The 15,576-nt window shown below is 48.5% G+C and overlaps 1 protein-coding gene across 1 annotated transcript in view; it reads right to left on the bottom strand.

Annotated features, from left to right (window-relative positions):
• MAP3K3 (mitogen-activated protein kinase kinase kinase 3) overlaps window positions 1-15,576 on the bottom strand; it is a gene marked incomplete at its 3' end in the record, with an annotated part of 53,991 nt that overhangs the window by 13,440 nt on the left and 24,975 nt on the right. The window contains exons 5-6 of the mRNA XM_021709337.1: window positions 14,062-14,175; window positions 3,543-3,660 (exon numbers count right to left, since the gene is read on the bottom strand). Coding sequence (XP_021565012.1) covers window positions 3,543-3,660; window positions 14,062-14,175 — 232 coding nt within the window. The remainder of the gene's footprint in view (window positions 1-3,542; window positions 3,661-14,061; window positions 14,176-15,576) is intronic.

Raw genomic sequence — 15,576 nt, 5'->3', positions numbered from 1 at the left:
GCGGAGTCTCACTCTGTCGCCCAGACTGGAGTGCAGTGGCCGCTCCTGGCCACTGCAGCCTCGACCTGCTGGGCTCCAGCGATCCTTCCGCCTCTTCCGAGTAGCTGGAATTACAAGCATGCGCTACCACGCCCGGCTGATTTTTTTATTTTATTGTAGAGATGAGGTCTCAAAGCCACGGGCTCAGGCAATCCACTCACCTCAGCCTCCCAAAGTACAGGATTACAGGCTGAGGCAGCAAGCCCGGTTTATCTTTTCTTTTTGAAAGCAGGATTTATTGAAAGGACAGAGAAGCTCCCACAGTGGGAGGGGACCCAAAGGGGCTGCCCTGCTTTATTCTTTTCCTACCAGGCTCCTTGAGACAGGGTGCCACCTGTCTTGCCTCACCGTGGGCCAGAGTGGCAAGACAAGGAGAAAGACAGCAAGAGGACAAAGCAAAGGCACCAAGTACAAGGCCGGACAGAAGCCCGGAGGGCCTGGCTCCCTGGCCTCAGGGCATCACCCGCTGTGTCCAGGAAGAGCCTGTGCTGGGCTCCTTCGAAGGTGGGGGTGGGATTTCCATAGGAAAGATGCGAGGAAGGGCGTCTTCTGGCATCTGCCACTCGGTGCTCTCCTCACAGAGAAGCTAGCCCCTTACCTAGTAGGATTTTTGTTTGTTTGTTTCCAGGTTTTTGCTTTCGTGGTTTGCATGACCTAGTTTAACAGACTAGCCTGAAAAAAAGGAAGTTGAGGCAAATATGTGATGATGGAAACCAAAGGGTGAGAACATGATAGCTGGTTTCAAATATCTGAAAAACTGCCACATGAAAGATTGTATCTGTGGATCTGTGTTGCTCAAGAGAGCAGTGCTTAAATCCATGGGCAGAGAGGCTGATGTTCAATCCCAAATCAGGAAGCACCTCACATCAGTGGGGGCCTAGCATTGGCCTGGACTGCCTGCACCCAGTCTTTGCCCGAACGGGCAGTCTCCCAGCAACCCCCAGTCTCCCACAGCACCCCCGGGGTGTCCCTGCTGACTGCAGGAGGGAAGGCCCTGCTAGGCTTGCTAACCAGCCTCCTTCCTCCCTCCTCAGCCCACTCTGCTGCTAGGCTGCTTCCCAGTCCCTCATGCTTTAACCCAGACTCCTCTCTCTGTCTCCCTTTACTTCCAGGAAGTTGCAACTGCACAGCATATCTGAGAGCCAGCAGGCACCCAGACATCGTGAATGAAATCAAGTCTGTGTCGCTTCCCTTGGTCTGTCCTGCCTGGACTGTCTCCCCTGGCTGGCTCCATGGAACGTCTCCCGCCCACACTCCTCGTTCCCCTTCCTCCCACCCTGGTCACTCCTTGCCCACGTCCAGGGCAGGCCTTTCCTCTACCTGGTCACCTAGTGCCGGGTCCTAGGAGCTCACTCCCTGGCTCTCTTCTCAGTCTCTGGCCTTGCCTAGACCCTCCGCCAGGGCCCGGGGAGTCCATGTGACAGCGTCCCACTTTCTTCTCCAGCCCGGAGTCTCCCCTGGCTGAGCGAGGGACCTATCCATCTGACTGCCCAAGTGACCTCTCCTGCTGGCCAGCTCAAGGCCTCTCTGCCTGCAACACCAGGTCTGCCCTTCCCTGCATCTGAACCCAGGCCCTTGCCCGGGTCTCCCGTCTCCATGAAGGGCGGTGCCACTGACCCAGCTCCATCAACCAGTAACTTACTTTCTTCCCTCCACCTGCAAAGTCAATCCAACACCACAGGAATTCTTAAGCCCTTTGGTCTCAGAACTTCTTTATGCTTTAAAACTAAGGACACAAGAGCTTTTCTTTATGTAGGATATATCAGCTGAAATTAACTGTTAGAAATTAAAGGTCAAGTTGGGCTCAGTGGCTCAGCCTGTAATCCCACGCTTTGGGAGGCTGAGGTGAGCGAACTGCCTGAGCCCGCGGGTTTGAGACCCGCCTGGGCAACTTGACAAGACCTCATCTCTACAATAAATCAAAAAATTAGCCAGGTGTGGTAGCACACGCCTGTAGTTCCAGCTACTTGGAAGGCTGAGGCGGAAGGATCGCCGGAGCCCAGCAGGTTGAGGTTGCGGTAGCCTGGAGCAGCCACTGCACTCCAGTCTGGGTGACAGAGTGAGACTCCAACTCAAAAAAAAAAATAGTTTCTTCCCTGTAATTTTAAAGTTTATATTAATTTTTACTGTTGTATTGGCATTTTTTCTGAATATTTTCACCCCTCGGATTGAGCCCACAGGCATGAAACCCACAGATACAGAGGGCCGACTGTATCTACAATTAACTAGTAAAGAATGCAAGCTGTGTACTACTGCCAGCCTCCCCGGGTAGCACTCTAAGTCAGGCCTGTGCAATGTCCCAGTTAGCCTAAGACTTCTGTGATCCATTTCCTGAAGGCTGGGGAGAAAGCCCACTTCTTGAATTGTGGAATTTGTCACAAGAGGGAAATCTGGCCTTATCACACACTATGATGAGCCTGCTGCCCTTGGTTGCTGAGACCACTGCTGCTGCCCGGAAATTCTCCCTTGTCCGTATTGGTAGAATTGTACCAGATTCACCTGCTCTCCAAGGAGCCTGAGCCGGGCTTGGGGAGGTCTGGGTGCTGGGCCTGTGGCTGAGCTTGTCTGTGAGCAATGTGCCTCCTTAGGGAGTTGCAGGCAAAATGTGTTACCAAGGCAGGGACTTTGCCTTCCCAAGTAACTTCTGGAACTCAAGCAAGCACTGGCAGTCAGTGTTGCCAGACTGATGGGGGCTCTGTGAGGTACTGTCACAGTTAGGCTAAGATATAACACTCAGTCTCCCATGAGCGGTCAGTGGATTTTCCAAAGGTCACTTGCCCTAAGTGACATCATCACTCGGACGGTTAGGCTGGAAGAAACTATTTACATACCATTTACGCTGCATTAGGTATTATACCTAACCTAAATAGTGTGCAGGTATTCAGCATGTACTACACATTTTATTTCAGGGACTTGAATCCTAGGATCTTGGTATCCACAGGGGCCCAGAAGCCCAGGAACCAACGCCTTGCAGACACTGAGAAACAGCAGTATTATGCTTCCCTCCCAAACAACTCCAAGAGTGTCGTTGGTCAGCACATTCCTCGAAGTATTAGGACGTCGTAGGCATCACAGGCAAGAGGTGTGAGGCCAAAACTCACACTTAGACCTGACTCCTAACCTTACAAGTCTCCAGTCCTTGAGGGAAGAGAATGGCCAGAATGAATGTGGACCGCAGCTGAAAATCGTCAGGCAGACACCTGAGGAGACCACTTTCTCAGGGACGTGTAAAAGGACGTTTAAATGTAATCACACCATTACCTCACTATATGTGAAGCTCCTTGAGAGTCAGGAGCTTCAGTTATTTCTTTACCCCACCTCTCTAAATAAAAGACACAGAGGATCCCCCTGCGCAGAGTCTAACAGTCAACAGATATTTGATGATTGTTGAATTGCAATTTTTTTCCACACTGGGTTCGTCGAAGAATATTTGTTGATTCTTTTTTTCAAAACATGGGCAGATAAATCAGACAGGAGGGGGAAAAAAGGGGTGAAATACTCACTGACAGACAGGTGCCTGCTTCTGGACTCGGGGGGCTGGTAGGCGGCATTTATATCGCCTGCGGACTGGGAAGCCTTGATCCGCACCTGCCGGGACACGCCTGAGAGGGGCGAGTTGGTCTGCAAGAGAGGAGAAGACTGAGCCAGAGCTCTTGGCAGGCAGGCCTGTGGCTGTCCCCTTGCCCGTCCCGAGGACCCCCGCACTCTCAGCACCTTCACGCTTTCAACACGTGAGCTGCTCGCCTTCCCCCGGTTCTTACTCCCCAGTCTGTCTCAGCAAATCACCATCTGCTCAAGGTAGCTTTACAGCTTCAATGACACATGAGCACTAAGACTTGGTGCCCTAGTTTAACAGGAGATAGACCAGACACGGCATTCCTACAATAACCTGCTAAACAGAAAAGAGAGCAATAAATACTCAATCACAAAATTCTCCAGAGCTCGGGAAGAAGAGCAGGAAGTTATTTCAGCAGAGAGATCACCTGCGGGGAGAGGTCAAGCAAAGAGAATGATGGCAACTTCTCTGGTCAACAAACTTCTGACTGCTGCTGGTACGTATTTATGTATTTTAATTAACTTGTTTCTTTGTAGAGATGGGGTTTCACTATGTTGCCCAGGCTGGACTCAAACTCCTGACCTCAAATGATCCTGCCTCCCAAGTAGCTGGGACTACAGGCACACACCACCATGCCTGGCTCATACGTGTATCTGAGAAAGTAGCTTGATATGCTTCAGGGATAATCACTCCCTGAAAACTAATGCAAAAAAAGCTCAGTTGCTCCCAAGTACCAGGGTTTACGTACAGACCACCTCAAAATCGTATTCACCTGGGAAAAGCCATCAAAGCAGCATTCTGCCAGAGGTGGAGGATCCAGGAGGGTCAGCAGCCTCACTGCACCCACCCCCACGTTGCACTGGCCCAGCTGAACCAGGAGGGGAGTCCACAGAGAAGACAAAGCATGAAAGAGGGGCCTCTGCATGGAGAAAGCTTCAAATGAGCCATGGCCAGGCACGGTGGCTCACGCCTGGCATCCCAGCACTTTGGGAGGCTGAGGTGAGAGGACTGCCTGAGCCCAGGGGTTGAGATCCGCCTGGGCAATTTGGCGAGATCACATCTCTACAATAAATAAATAAATAAATAAATAGCCGGGCGTGGTAGCGCGCGCCTGTAGTTCCAGTTACTTGGAAGGCTGAGGTGGGAGGATCGCCGGAGCCCAGCAGGTCAAGGCTGCAGTGGCGGGTGACAGAGTGAGACTTCAACTCAAAACAACAACAACAAAAAAAAACTGAACTGTGGAGGTGAAAAGTGATGTCAGGACATGCTTACAAATAGGAGAGCATTACTGAGAATGGGAGGGGCACAGGATTTATCAACAAGCTGGTCAACATTTCTACTGGCCTAACTCCTCTACCTCCCCACCAGGCACAAAGTCCAACCTAAACATACTGCATCCTGTCCTCCACAAAAAAAGGGGCGAGTTCAGCTGCCAAGAAGCCTCCTTGAGTCTCCCGCAGCCAGACTTTATCACGCAGGGCTGTCCTGACAGCCTGCCTTGCTCTAACAGGAAGTCAGAACCAAGGGGAAGTGAATGTTCTTGTGCAACAGCTCTCTGCTGAGGGTCAGAAAGGAAACAGAGAACAGTCAAAGCCACACACTGGGGAAGCAAGCTAGTGTGTGACAGCCCTGCAGTCGGTAGAGAAGGGTGAGACCGGGCACAGTGGTTCACACCTGTCATCCCAGCACTTCAAGAGGCCAAGGTGGGAGGATTGCTTGCACTCAGGAATTCGCGACTACCCTAGGCAACACAGCAAGACTTCATCTCTACAAAATAAAAAATTTTTTAAATTAGCCAGGCATGGTAGCACGTGCCTGTAGTACTACCTACTTGGGAGGCTGAGGTAGAAGAACTGCCTGAGCCCAGGAGATGAAGGCTGCAATGAGCTGTGATCATGCCACTGTACTTCAGCCTAGGCAACAGAGTGAGGCCCCAATTCAAAAAAAATAAAAGAGAAGAGCTGTGTGGCTAGCACCCCATGCCACCTGCTGGAATGCAGGGCCTCACACATAGTGGGACTGCAAGAGAACTGGGCAACGTGAATTTGAAATGTACCAAGGAACATACATTCTAAACCCTCCATTTTAAAATCTAAAAGCTGGCCAGGCGTAGTGGCTCAAAACTGTAATCCCAGCACTTTGGGAGGCCAAGGTGAGAGGACTGCCTGAGCCTGCGGGTTTGAGACCAGCGTGGGGAAATTGGCGAGACCTTTTCTCTACAATAAATCCAAAAATTAGCCAGGTATGGTAGCACGCACCTGTAGTTCTGACTACTGGAAGGCTGAGGTGGAAGGATCGCCTGAGCTCAGCAGGTTAACGCTGGGGTTGGCCATGAGCGTGTCACTACACTCCAGTCTGGGCAATGGAGTGAGACTCCAACTCAAAAAAATAAAATCTAAAAACTGAGATAGAAAAGTAAGTTCCACAGCCAGCACAAGCACAGATTTGATTTTCTTTTAAAAAAGGACCAAGTTGTGGCAACAAGTGGGAAAGCCGGCAGCAGTCCAACACAGAGCTTCTCAGGCTTCCTGTGCACAGGACTCACCTGGGGCCTTGCTAACGTGCAGACTCTGATTCCAGAGTTCTGGGTGTGGCCCAGGGCCTGCACCTCACAAGTTTCCAGGCAATGCGGACACTGCTGTTACATGGGCCACATTTGGAGCCAGGTCTTAGGAGGCGAGGCATGCCTCAGCCGCAGGTCCTCATGCTCAGCCCCAGCTGACCCCGTGAGAACTGCCCGGAGCTTCTGACACCTCAGATCAGCACAACAGAACCTCTGGGGATGCGGCCCCAGCACTGCTATTTTTTAAAACTCCCCAAATGGCCGGGCTTGGTGGCTCAGCCTGTCATCCCGCGCCTTGGGAGGCTGAGGTAAGTGGATTGCCTGAGCTCGTGGGTTCGAGACCCGCCTGGGCAACTTGGCAAGACCTCATCTCTACAATAAATCAAAAATTAGCTGGGTGTGGTACCGCGCGCCTGTAGTTCCAGCTACTTGGAAGGCTGAGGCAGAAGGATCGCCGGAGCCCAGCAGGTCAAGGCAGCAGTGGCCATGAACGTGCCACTGCACTCCAGTCTGGGAGACAGAGTGAGACTCCAGCTCAAAAAAAACTCCCCAGATGGGCAGGAGTAGTAGCTCAGCCTGTAATCCCATCACTTTGGGAGGCTGAGGTGAGAGGATTACCTGAGCCCAGGGGTTCAAGACCAGCCTGGGCAACTTGGTGAGACCTCATCTCTACAATAAATCACAAAAACTAGCCAGGCGTAGTGGTGTGTGTCTATAGTTCCAGTTACTTGGAAGGCTGAGGCAGAAGTATCATCTAAGCCCAGCAGGTCAAGGCTGCGGTGGCCATGAGCATGCCACTGCACTCCAGTCGGGGCGAGGGAGTGAGACTCCCACTTAAAAAAAAAAAAAGAACTCTGCAGTGGCAGTGTGCTGTGGCTGACACTCACAATATAATTACCAGGGAACCACATACATAGAGATTCACAGTCCCTGGAAGACAGGAGAGCAGCAGAAAAGGAGGTGACAGAAGTCTCCCCACAAATTATCTCAGCAAGAAATCAGGTGATGCAACACAAAAGGAGCCAGCGAGGGGTGGCTAGCTGGGTGCACAGCAGTGGAAGGTGAGACATGGCCAGCTGGGTCACCAAGAGTTCTGCCCAGTGCTCTCTTTTTGTGCTGGAACCAAGAGAGGATGAAGACCAGGCTAATTACGATAGTCATAGAAGCATCCAAGGGGATCTGATTAAATTTACAGCTTTGCCGTCTTTAAATAAAATCTGCTTTCAGATAACAGATGCCTTGTTTATCATCTGTTTCAGAGACTGTTTCCTTATTGTTCTAAGATAACGTTCAATATTTGAGGGCTCATCCAAATCGAGGCCAGACAAACCAATCTGTTTTCCTTCTCCATGGGTTACATGCTTTGAAGGCGCTGTGTGCACGCCTGGGCCACCCTTCCTGACGAAAGGGGTCTAGGCTTCTCATGCCATTCATACGTGTCAGTGACCCAGCCCCGAGCAACTCCCATCTTCTCCTGCGCCTCTTCTAGCTCAAACATCTTCTGAGCTGCGAGAAGAGGATGCCACACCATCTCACGAGCTTTCTTCACGGACATGAGACAGTCTGCCTAGCTCCTAACGTCACCTAGCTGTGGAGGAGACTGGGTGTGCTTTTCCAAAGACCACCGTAACTCAAAATCCCTACCCAGGATGGTGACCAACAGGTTCCAGACTGCAAGTCAGCACTTCCAGATTCTAAGCCAGCTCCATCATCCTAAGTCTCCGTATTCCCAGGTGTGGACTGGAGATAATGAAACCTGCCTGGACCCCTCAGAGTTGTAAGAGTGACAGATGAAAGCACCTTTTATGTGGAAGGTGTTACACTATTCTTTTTCTTTGTATTCTTTTTCTTTGTATTTATTTTTGAGAGTCAGAGTCAGAGTCTCACTGTCATGGCTGGCACAGCCTTGACCTGCTGGGCTCAAGCGAACCTTTTGCCTTCCAAGTAGCTGGAACCACAGGTACACGCCACCGCGTCTGGCTAATTTTTGATTTACTGTAGAGAGGAGGTCTAGCCAAGTTGCCCAAGCTGGTCTTAAACCCCTGGGCTCAGGCAATCCTCTTGTCTCTGCCTCTCAAAGCGCTGGAATGATAGGCATGAGCCACTGCACCCAGCCATGTTATTCTTCTGCCCAATCAGTTTTGCTTTAAACATCTTGCTGCACTTGTCCCGTTATTTTAGAGGATTGAAAAGAATTACTCTAGGCAAAATAGTGCCCAACTCACTAGTGGGAAACTCGGACGTGGGCAACACTTGGATGAGAAAATGAGAAGTTTACTTTTTTTTTTTTTTTTGAGGCGGAGTCTCACTCTGTCACCCAGACTGGAGTGCAGTGGCCGCTCCCGGCCACCTAAGCCTTCCAAGTAGCTGGAACTACAGGTGCGTGCTACCACGCCCGGCTGATTTTTGATTTATTGTACAGATGAGGTCTCGCCAAGTTGCCCAGGCAGGTCACAAACCCGTGGGCTCAGGCAATCCACTCACCTCAGCCTCCCAAAGTGCTGAGATTACAGGCCCAGCGAGTTTACTTTTATGAGAAAGAATTTGAGGTAACAAAACAAGTGGCTGGGTGCTCAGTTTTTTTATTGTATTTCAAGTGCAAGTGACAAAAGACCGTTAAGCTTGAGACCACTTTGGGATGGCAGAAGACGTGGGACCAGAAAGTTCTAAGAAGGTCAAGAGCAAAAGACAAGATTCAGAGCATGTGTGTCTAGAGAAGGCTTTAGTGGGAACAGAACAGGCCAGGGCAATGAGAACTACTGGAGGAGACAGTGAAGTATCTCAGAATCACAGCAGAAACCAAGGCAGGAGAGGCTTTTCAGAAAGAGAGGCAGTTCTGTGATGATCAAAATCCAGGGGTTCTCAGGTAAGAACAATACCGGGGCCTAAGAGCTGACCTTGGTCAGAGTAAGTGGAAGAGGTGTGGTTATCGACCTTGTGAGGAACAAAGACAGAAGAGAGACTAGAAGCTGTCCTAGAAGGAGCAGAGAGTCCAAAGAGAAGAAAGAGACAGCATATTACAAGACAGGAATATGAAGGGAAATAAAGGAACAGGTAGTAGCAAGAGGCAGGTAAAGAAATCTGCCCCGTGGAGAAGAGTCACTGCGAGCAGAGTAGGAGACGAGACCAGGTGGCTTGGTACCCTGGGCAGAGCACTTCCCGTGTGATCTCTGGGCTGGTGCCAGTCCACAAACTGGTGTAGTGCATCTCTACCGGGTAGTACAGAGAGAAGAGCCTTTGAAAAACATAGCAGCAATCTGGCAGAGAGCTAATGAATTTATGTCTATTGAATCTAGTAATAAAAACTGTAGGCTGGCCAGGCACGGTGGCTCAGCCTGTAATCCCAGCATTTTGGGAGGCTGAGGCAAGTGGATTGCCTGAGCCTGTGGGTTCAAGATGGCCTGGGAAACTTGGCGAGACCTTGTCTCTGCAATAAATCAAAAATTAGCCAGGCATGGTAGCACATGCCTATAGTTCCAGCTACTTGGAAGGCTGAGACAGAAGGATCGCCAGAGCCCAGCAGGTCAACACTGGGGTGGCCGTGAGCATGCCACTGCTTTCCAGCCTGGGTAATGGAGTGAAACTCCAACTCAAAAAACAAAAACAAAAAAACTGTATGTTTATATTTTATAAGTCTCTAGTTTATCTTTCCATTTTTCAGTTTTTGTATTTTAAAAAAGAACTGGTCCATAATAGATTAGAAATTAAAAGCACAAAACTGATGTGTCATCACAGATGTTAGAGAAGCACTGACTTAGGGAGGCTGAGGTGGGAGGATTACTTGAGCCCAGGAGGTTGAGTCTGCAGTGAATTATGATCATGCCACTGCTTTCCAGCCTGGGCAACAGAGCGAGAACTTGTCTCCGGGGGGGTGGGGGAAGTCTGCCTGATGTCTAGTGAGGAAAAATTTCATCAAGGAAAGATTTCATTACCAACAGGGCTGCCACTGTCAGTCTTAAATGAAATCTTTAGAAACACAGAAAACAGGAGCAGCTTACGTGTCCTATAGTAGCAAAGTTGGTCCTTCAATTAAATTATGATACATCCATTCAAGAGACGTATGCATCCTGATAAATCGGAATTACAATGATTGTGTATTAACATAGGGAAACGTTCAAGACAATGTTGTGAAAAAATAAATCAGAAAATTGCTTGAGCTGGGTGCTATGGCATGAGCCTGTAATCCAAGCTACTCGGGACGCTGAGGTGGGAGGCTCACTTGAGCCCAAGAGTCCAAGACCAGCCTGAGCAACATAGCAAGACCTCATCTCCCGCCCCCCCCCCAAAAAAGACCATGACAATATTTACATAAAGCATGTATACAAATATACAAATGGTCAAAAACTGGAGAGAAATATACAAAAATAAATCAACAAATGCATTATGAATATAAGATTATATAAAATAGGCTGGGCACAGTGGCTCACGTCTATAATCCCAGCACTTTGGGAGGCCAAGGTGAGATCGCTGCCTGAGCCCGTGGGTTCAAGACCAGCCTGGGCAACTTGGCAGAGACCTCATCTCTACAATAAATCAAAAATTAGCCAGGCGTGGTGGTTCCAGCTACTTGGGAGGCCTAGGCAGAAGGATTGCCTGAGCCCAGCAAATTTGAAGCTGCAGTGGCCATGAGCATGCCACAGCACTCCAGCCTGGGTGACAGACTCTGACTCAAAAAAAAAAAGATTCTGTAAAATAACCCTTTAAAAAATCAGCTTCACAAAAACGTACATTGGCTTTATTATACCTTCTAAGTACATAATGTCCCTTAGAGAGACATCGGCGTTGCATTTATCTCATACAATGACGGGAGTGCCTGAGCTCAGATGGCCATTCTTCAAAAGTCCAGGATGCTGTGCCAGTCTCTACAATGGATAGAAACGCCGATGTAAAGACCCGGCTGTCTAAACTTCTCGGTGGGAGAGTGCAGGGGTCACAATCACAGTCGAAGGTGCCAGCTCCCCGTCAAGCAATCCTATCACTTAACCAAACTCCAGCTCCAGTTTCTTATGCAAGGAGGGGCTGGCAGAACATGGCCTCTGCTTGACTCTTGCCGGCAATCCAAGAAGGTTCCTTCACTATGTTTTGCTGTATGGATGGGTGAGGAAGAGGTTCCAAAACAATGACACAGCTCCTGCTCATGGGAGCTTATAACCTTTTGGGGTAAAACTTACAAATATGCAACAACTAGAAGGTAACTACCAAGCAACCTATAACTTGTATATAAACTATATCCAATGACTAGAGAAATAAGGAATAAACAAAATGGCCTCAGTCAAAAATGCCGACCAAACTGTAACAGGTAAATCAAACTTGGTCCTGCAAAAAAGGTGACAGCCATGAACTGGCAAAGAGGAAGCAGGAGGAACTTAAGGGCTGCTTGGAGGACGCTGAAGAGTGTGGTGAAATGAGACTGGGGAGCAGGAAGCAGGACTGGTTGGTGGAGACTCCCGTATAATAGCTCTCGCATGACAGTCAACAGGACTGCGAGGAAAAGGTGAGAAATGCCAGCAGAGAAGTGAAACAATAAGGTACACATTTTACTTCCAAATTCTTCCCAAACATACCCAGAAAAAATGTACCCTTGGGATAGAGAAGACCACCTCTCACACACAGGGACACTTCTGGAACACAGTAGTCTTTATCTGGGGTTTGCTTCCCACAGTTTCAGTTATCCATGGTCAACCATGGTCCCAAAATATTAAATGGCAAATTCCATACACAATGTGTAAGGAATACACAATGTGTAAGTTTTTGTTTGTTTGTTTGTTTGAGCTGGAGTCTCACTCTGCCGCCCAGACTGGAGTGCAGTGGCTGTTCCCGGCCACCGCAGCCTCGACCTGCTGGGCTCCGGCGATCCTTCCGCCTCAGCCTTCCGAGTAGCCAGAATTACAGGCGCGCGCTACCACGCCCGGCTGATTTTTTGATTTATTGTAGAGATGAGGTCTCGCCAAGTTGCCCAGGCGGGTCTCGAACCCGCGGGCTCAGGCAATCCACTCACCTCAGCCTCCCAAAGGCGCGGGATTACAGGCTAAGCCACCGAGCCCGACACAATGTGTAAGTTTTATATCTGGCACTATCCTCGTTCTACTCTGGCACTATCCTCGTTCTACTCTCTCCTGCCCGGGAACCTCCCTTTGTCCAGCGGATCCACACTGCCTATGAAATAGGCCTGAGAGTCATTCCACAGCTGCCTCAGTTATCAAATGGACTGTATCACAGTGCTGTGTCCAAATCACCCTATTTACTTCATAATGGCCCCAAGTGCAAAAGTAGTGATGCTAGCAACTCAGATATGCCTAAGAGAAGCTGTAAAGTCCTTCCTTTAAGTAAAAAGGTGAAAGTTCTCAACATAATAAGAAGAAAAAAAGTCACATGCCGAAGTTGGTTTGATATACAGTGAGAATGAATCTTCTATCTGTGAAATTGTAAAGAAGGAAAAAGGAATTTACATGAGTTTTGCTGTCACACCTCAAACTAAAAGCTATGGCCACAGTGTGTGGTGTTTATTTACAATGAAAAAGACACTAAATGTAAGACAGCAGAAATGTGTTCCAACTGACAGCAGTTGGGTTTGGCACTATCCATAGTCTCAGGCATCCACTGGGGTCTTGGAACGACACAATCCCCCTAGGTAAGGGAGGACTGCCACACTAGAACACGTCTTTTATTTTATGGCTTCCTAGCTACATTCTCCTGTGCTACCCCCTAATCAATAGGACAGCCCAAGCACATAAGTCTCTCCAGAAAATAAATGGTCATCACAAGCACCATTCCACTTAAACTCTGCTGGGCACATTACACAGTACACCCACAGTCCTCACATAGCCATGGTGGCTGTCCACGGTCGGCTGTCTTCAAGGCAAGAAAAGGAAAGCATGCCAAGAAGCCTCAGAAACATGCATCCGAAGAAACAAAGACAGATCCAGATTGCAAGTGTTCTCGGGAAACGTGGACCCCCAGGGACCCTTCAGGAGAGGAAACTGCCCACTTCTGACACCCCTGTAGATGGCCTGCCCTGCAGTAAAGCAGCAGCTGGTGAGTTATGAGGTGCCCTAGCCAGTGGTCTTTCTTTCCACGGAACAGAAGAAGTTTATTTCCTGAATGTGCCCCAAAGGGGAAGGCGAGGCAGCAGGGGAGCTGTGGGATTTGGTTTTAAAACGCTTGTCAGGGCCGGGCTCCGTGGCTCAGCCTGTCATCTGAGCACTTTGGGAGGCCGAGGCGAACGGACTGCCTGAGCTCCACGGGTTTGAGACCAGCCCAGGCAACTTGGCGAGACCTCGTCTCTATAATAAAATAAAAAATAGCCGGGCATGGTAGCACGCATCTGTAGTTCCAGCTACTGAGAAGGCTGAGGTAGAAGGATCGCTGGAGTCCAGAAGGGCGATGCTGGGGTGGCCATGAGCGTGCTTGCCACTGCACTCAGGCCTGGGAGAAGGAGTGAGATTCTGACTCAAACAAATAAAAAATAAAAAAAAAATAAAAAGCTTGTTAGGACTTGGAGCTGTGGGATTTGGTTTTTTAAAGCTTGACAGTCTCAAGTCCTGACGGCCTTTGCTATCAGCATGCTCTTACTAGTCAAACCTCTCTTGTTGGGGTCAAAGTCTAATCAAAAGAACAAAAAGATAGAGAAAAAGAGTTTTCTGTTTTATTAGCAAGTGTTTTCCTTTCACCCACAGTATAGGCCCAATAACCTATTGCTGCAACGTTCACACTGACAGTCTGGATTCCTGGTAAAATCCGGAGCAGAAGGCTCACTGGCCACTGGCTCAGTGGGCTAGGCCATGCTATGCTCTCAGTGTGGCAGGGACTGAGGAACGAAAAATTCTGTCCAGGAGGCAAGGAGAATTCTGGAAGGAAAGTCAGCTTTGTTTTCAACGGCCAGACCGTGGTAGGGGTTACTTACGTGGTTTCTGTCCTGCGACAGCAGCAATATCCTCAGGCTCTTCATGCTTGCGCTTCTATCCAAAATGTCAATTGCTTTATCAAGGTCATCCTGGTTTTTCAGCAGGATGGAGAGCTGTGACACAGGACACAGAGAGAAAAACTATAGAAAATATAAGCCATCTCAATGCTTCAGTTTGAAAAATAAACAAAAAACTAGGATTGGAAGAAAACAATCTATTGAATACTATGGAGCCTTAAAAGATCATGTTGAAAACAGATTTTTTTTCCTCCAAATGTATAATGCAATAATTTTTAGTAACTATACATAATTGTGCAGCCATTGCCACAATCCAATTTTTTTTTTGAGTTGCAGTCTCACTGTCACCTACACTGGAGTTCACTATCACGGTTCTCACAGTCTCAAACAGCTGAGCTCAGGCGGTCCTTTTACCTCAGCCTTCCAAGTAGCTACAACCACAGGCATGCTCCACCCTAAGCAGCTATTTTTTTTTTTTTTTTTAATGTAAAGACGAGTTCTCACCAAGTTGCCCAGGCTGGTCTCGAATCCCTGGACTCAGGCAAGAACTCTTGCCTCGGTCTCCCAAAGTGCCGGGATTACGGGCATGAGCCACTGCTCCTGGCCTACAATCCAGTTTTAAAACATTTTCCTCACTCCCAAAGGATCTCTCATGTCCATTTATAGTCATGCCCCCTTCCCACCTCTAGCTCCAAATGACCCTCTACTTTAGGTCTCTATAGAGTTACCTTTGCTGGACATGTCACATAAATGGAGTCATAAAGTTCATGCATATTCAATTCAATTGATAAAGATGGTCTTGCTGGGCATGGTGGCTCATGCCTGTAATCCCAGCACTTTGGGAGGCGGAGGTAAGAGGATTGCCTGAGCCCAGCAGGTCAAGGCTGCAATGGCTAAGATCATGCCTCTGTACTCCAACTCAAAAAAAAAAATAATTCAGTCTTTTACATAATAGCTTCTTTTACTTTGCTTACTATTTTTCAGTTCATTCATGCTGTAGCACACCTTTGCTTTGAGATATTTTCTCCAAAAATACCATTTACTCCAAAGAATCCAATCCCAAATGGTTATAGTCCCCATATTCCTTCCCAAAATAAGCAGCAGAATTATGTCCTACTCTATCTTCAATTGTGCTAACAATAATAGAACAAGCAAAAAGGTACAGGAGGACTAGGGAGACGGGCAGAAGATGAAAACTGCTATTCAAATAAAAACACAAATTTAGGCTGTGTCTGAACAGAGTTTACCATCTTTCTGTTTAATGGCAAAGCCAGTGACTAAAACCTGAAAACTACCTCTACTGTTTTCATTCCACTGAAGTATTAAAGAGAAGGTTCTTCGCTGAGTACAGTGACTCACGCCTGTAATTCCAGCACTTTGGGAGGCAGAGACAAGAGGATCATCTGAGTCCAGAGGTTCAAGACCAACCTGGCCAACTTGAGAATACCTCGTCTCTACAAAGTGAGACTCTGACTCAAAAAAAAAAAAAAAAAAAAA

The sequence above is a fragment of the Carlito syrichta genome, unplaced genomic scaffold, assembly GCF_000164805.1.
Source record: "Carlito syrichta isolate Samal-C Ts95f unplaced genomic scaffold, Tarsius_syrichta-2.0.1 Scaffold176084, whole genome shotgun sequence".
NCBI classification, from domain to species: Eukaryota; Metazoa; Chordata; class Mammalia; order Primates; family Tarsiidae; genus Carlito; species Carlito syrichta.
The sequence above is the reverse complement of the archived record's forward strand: the minus strand, read 5'-3'. Positions and strand labels throughout refer to the sequence as shown.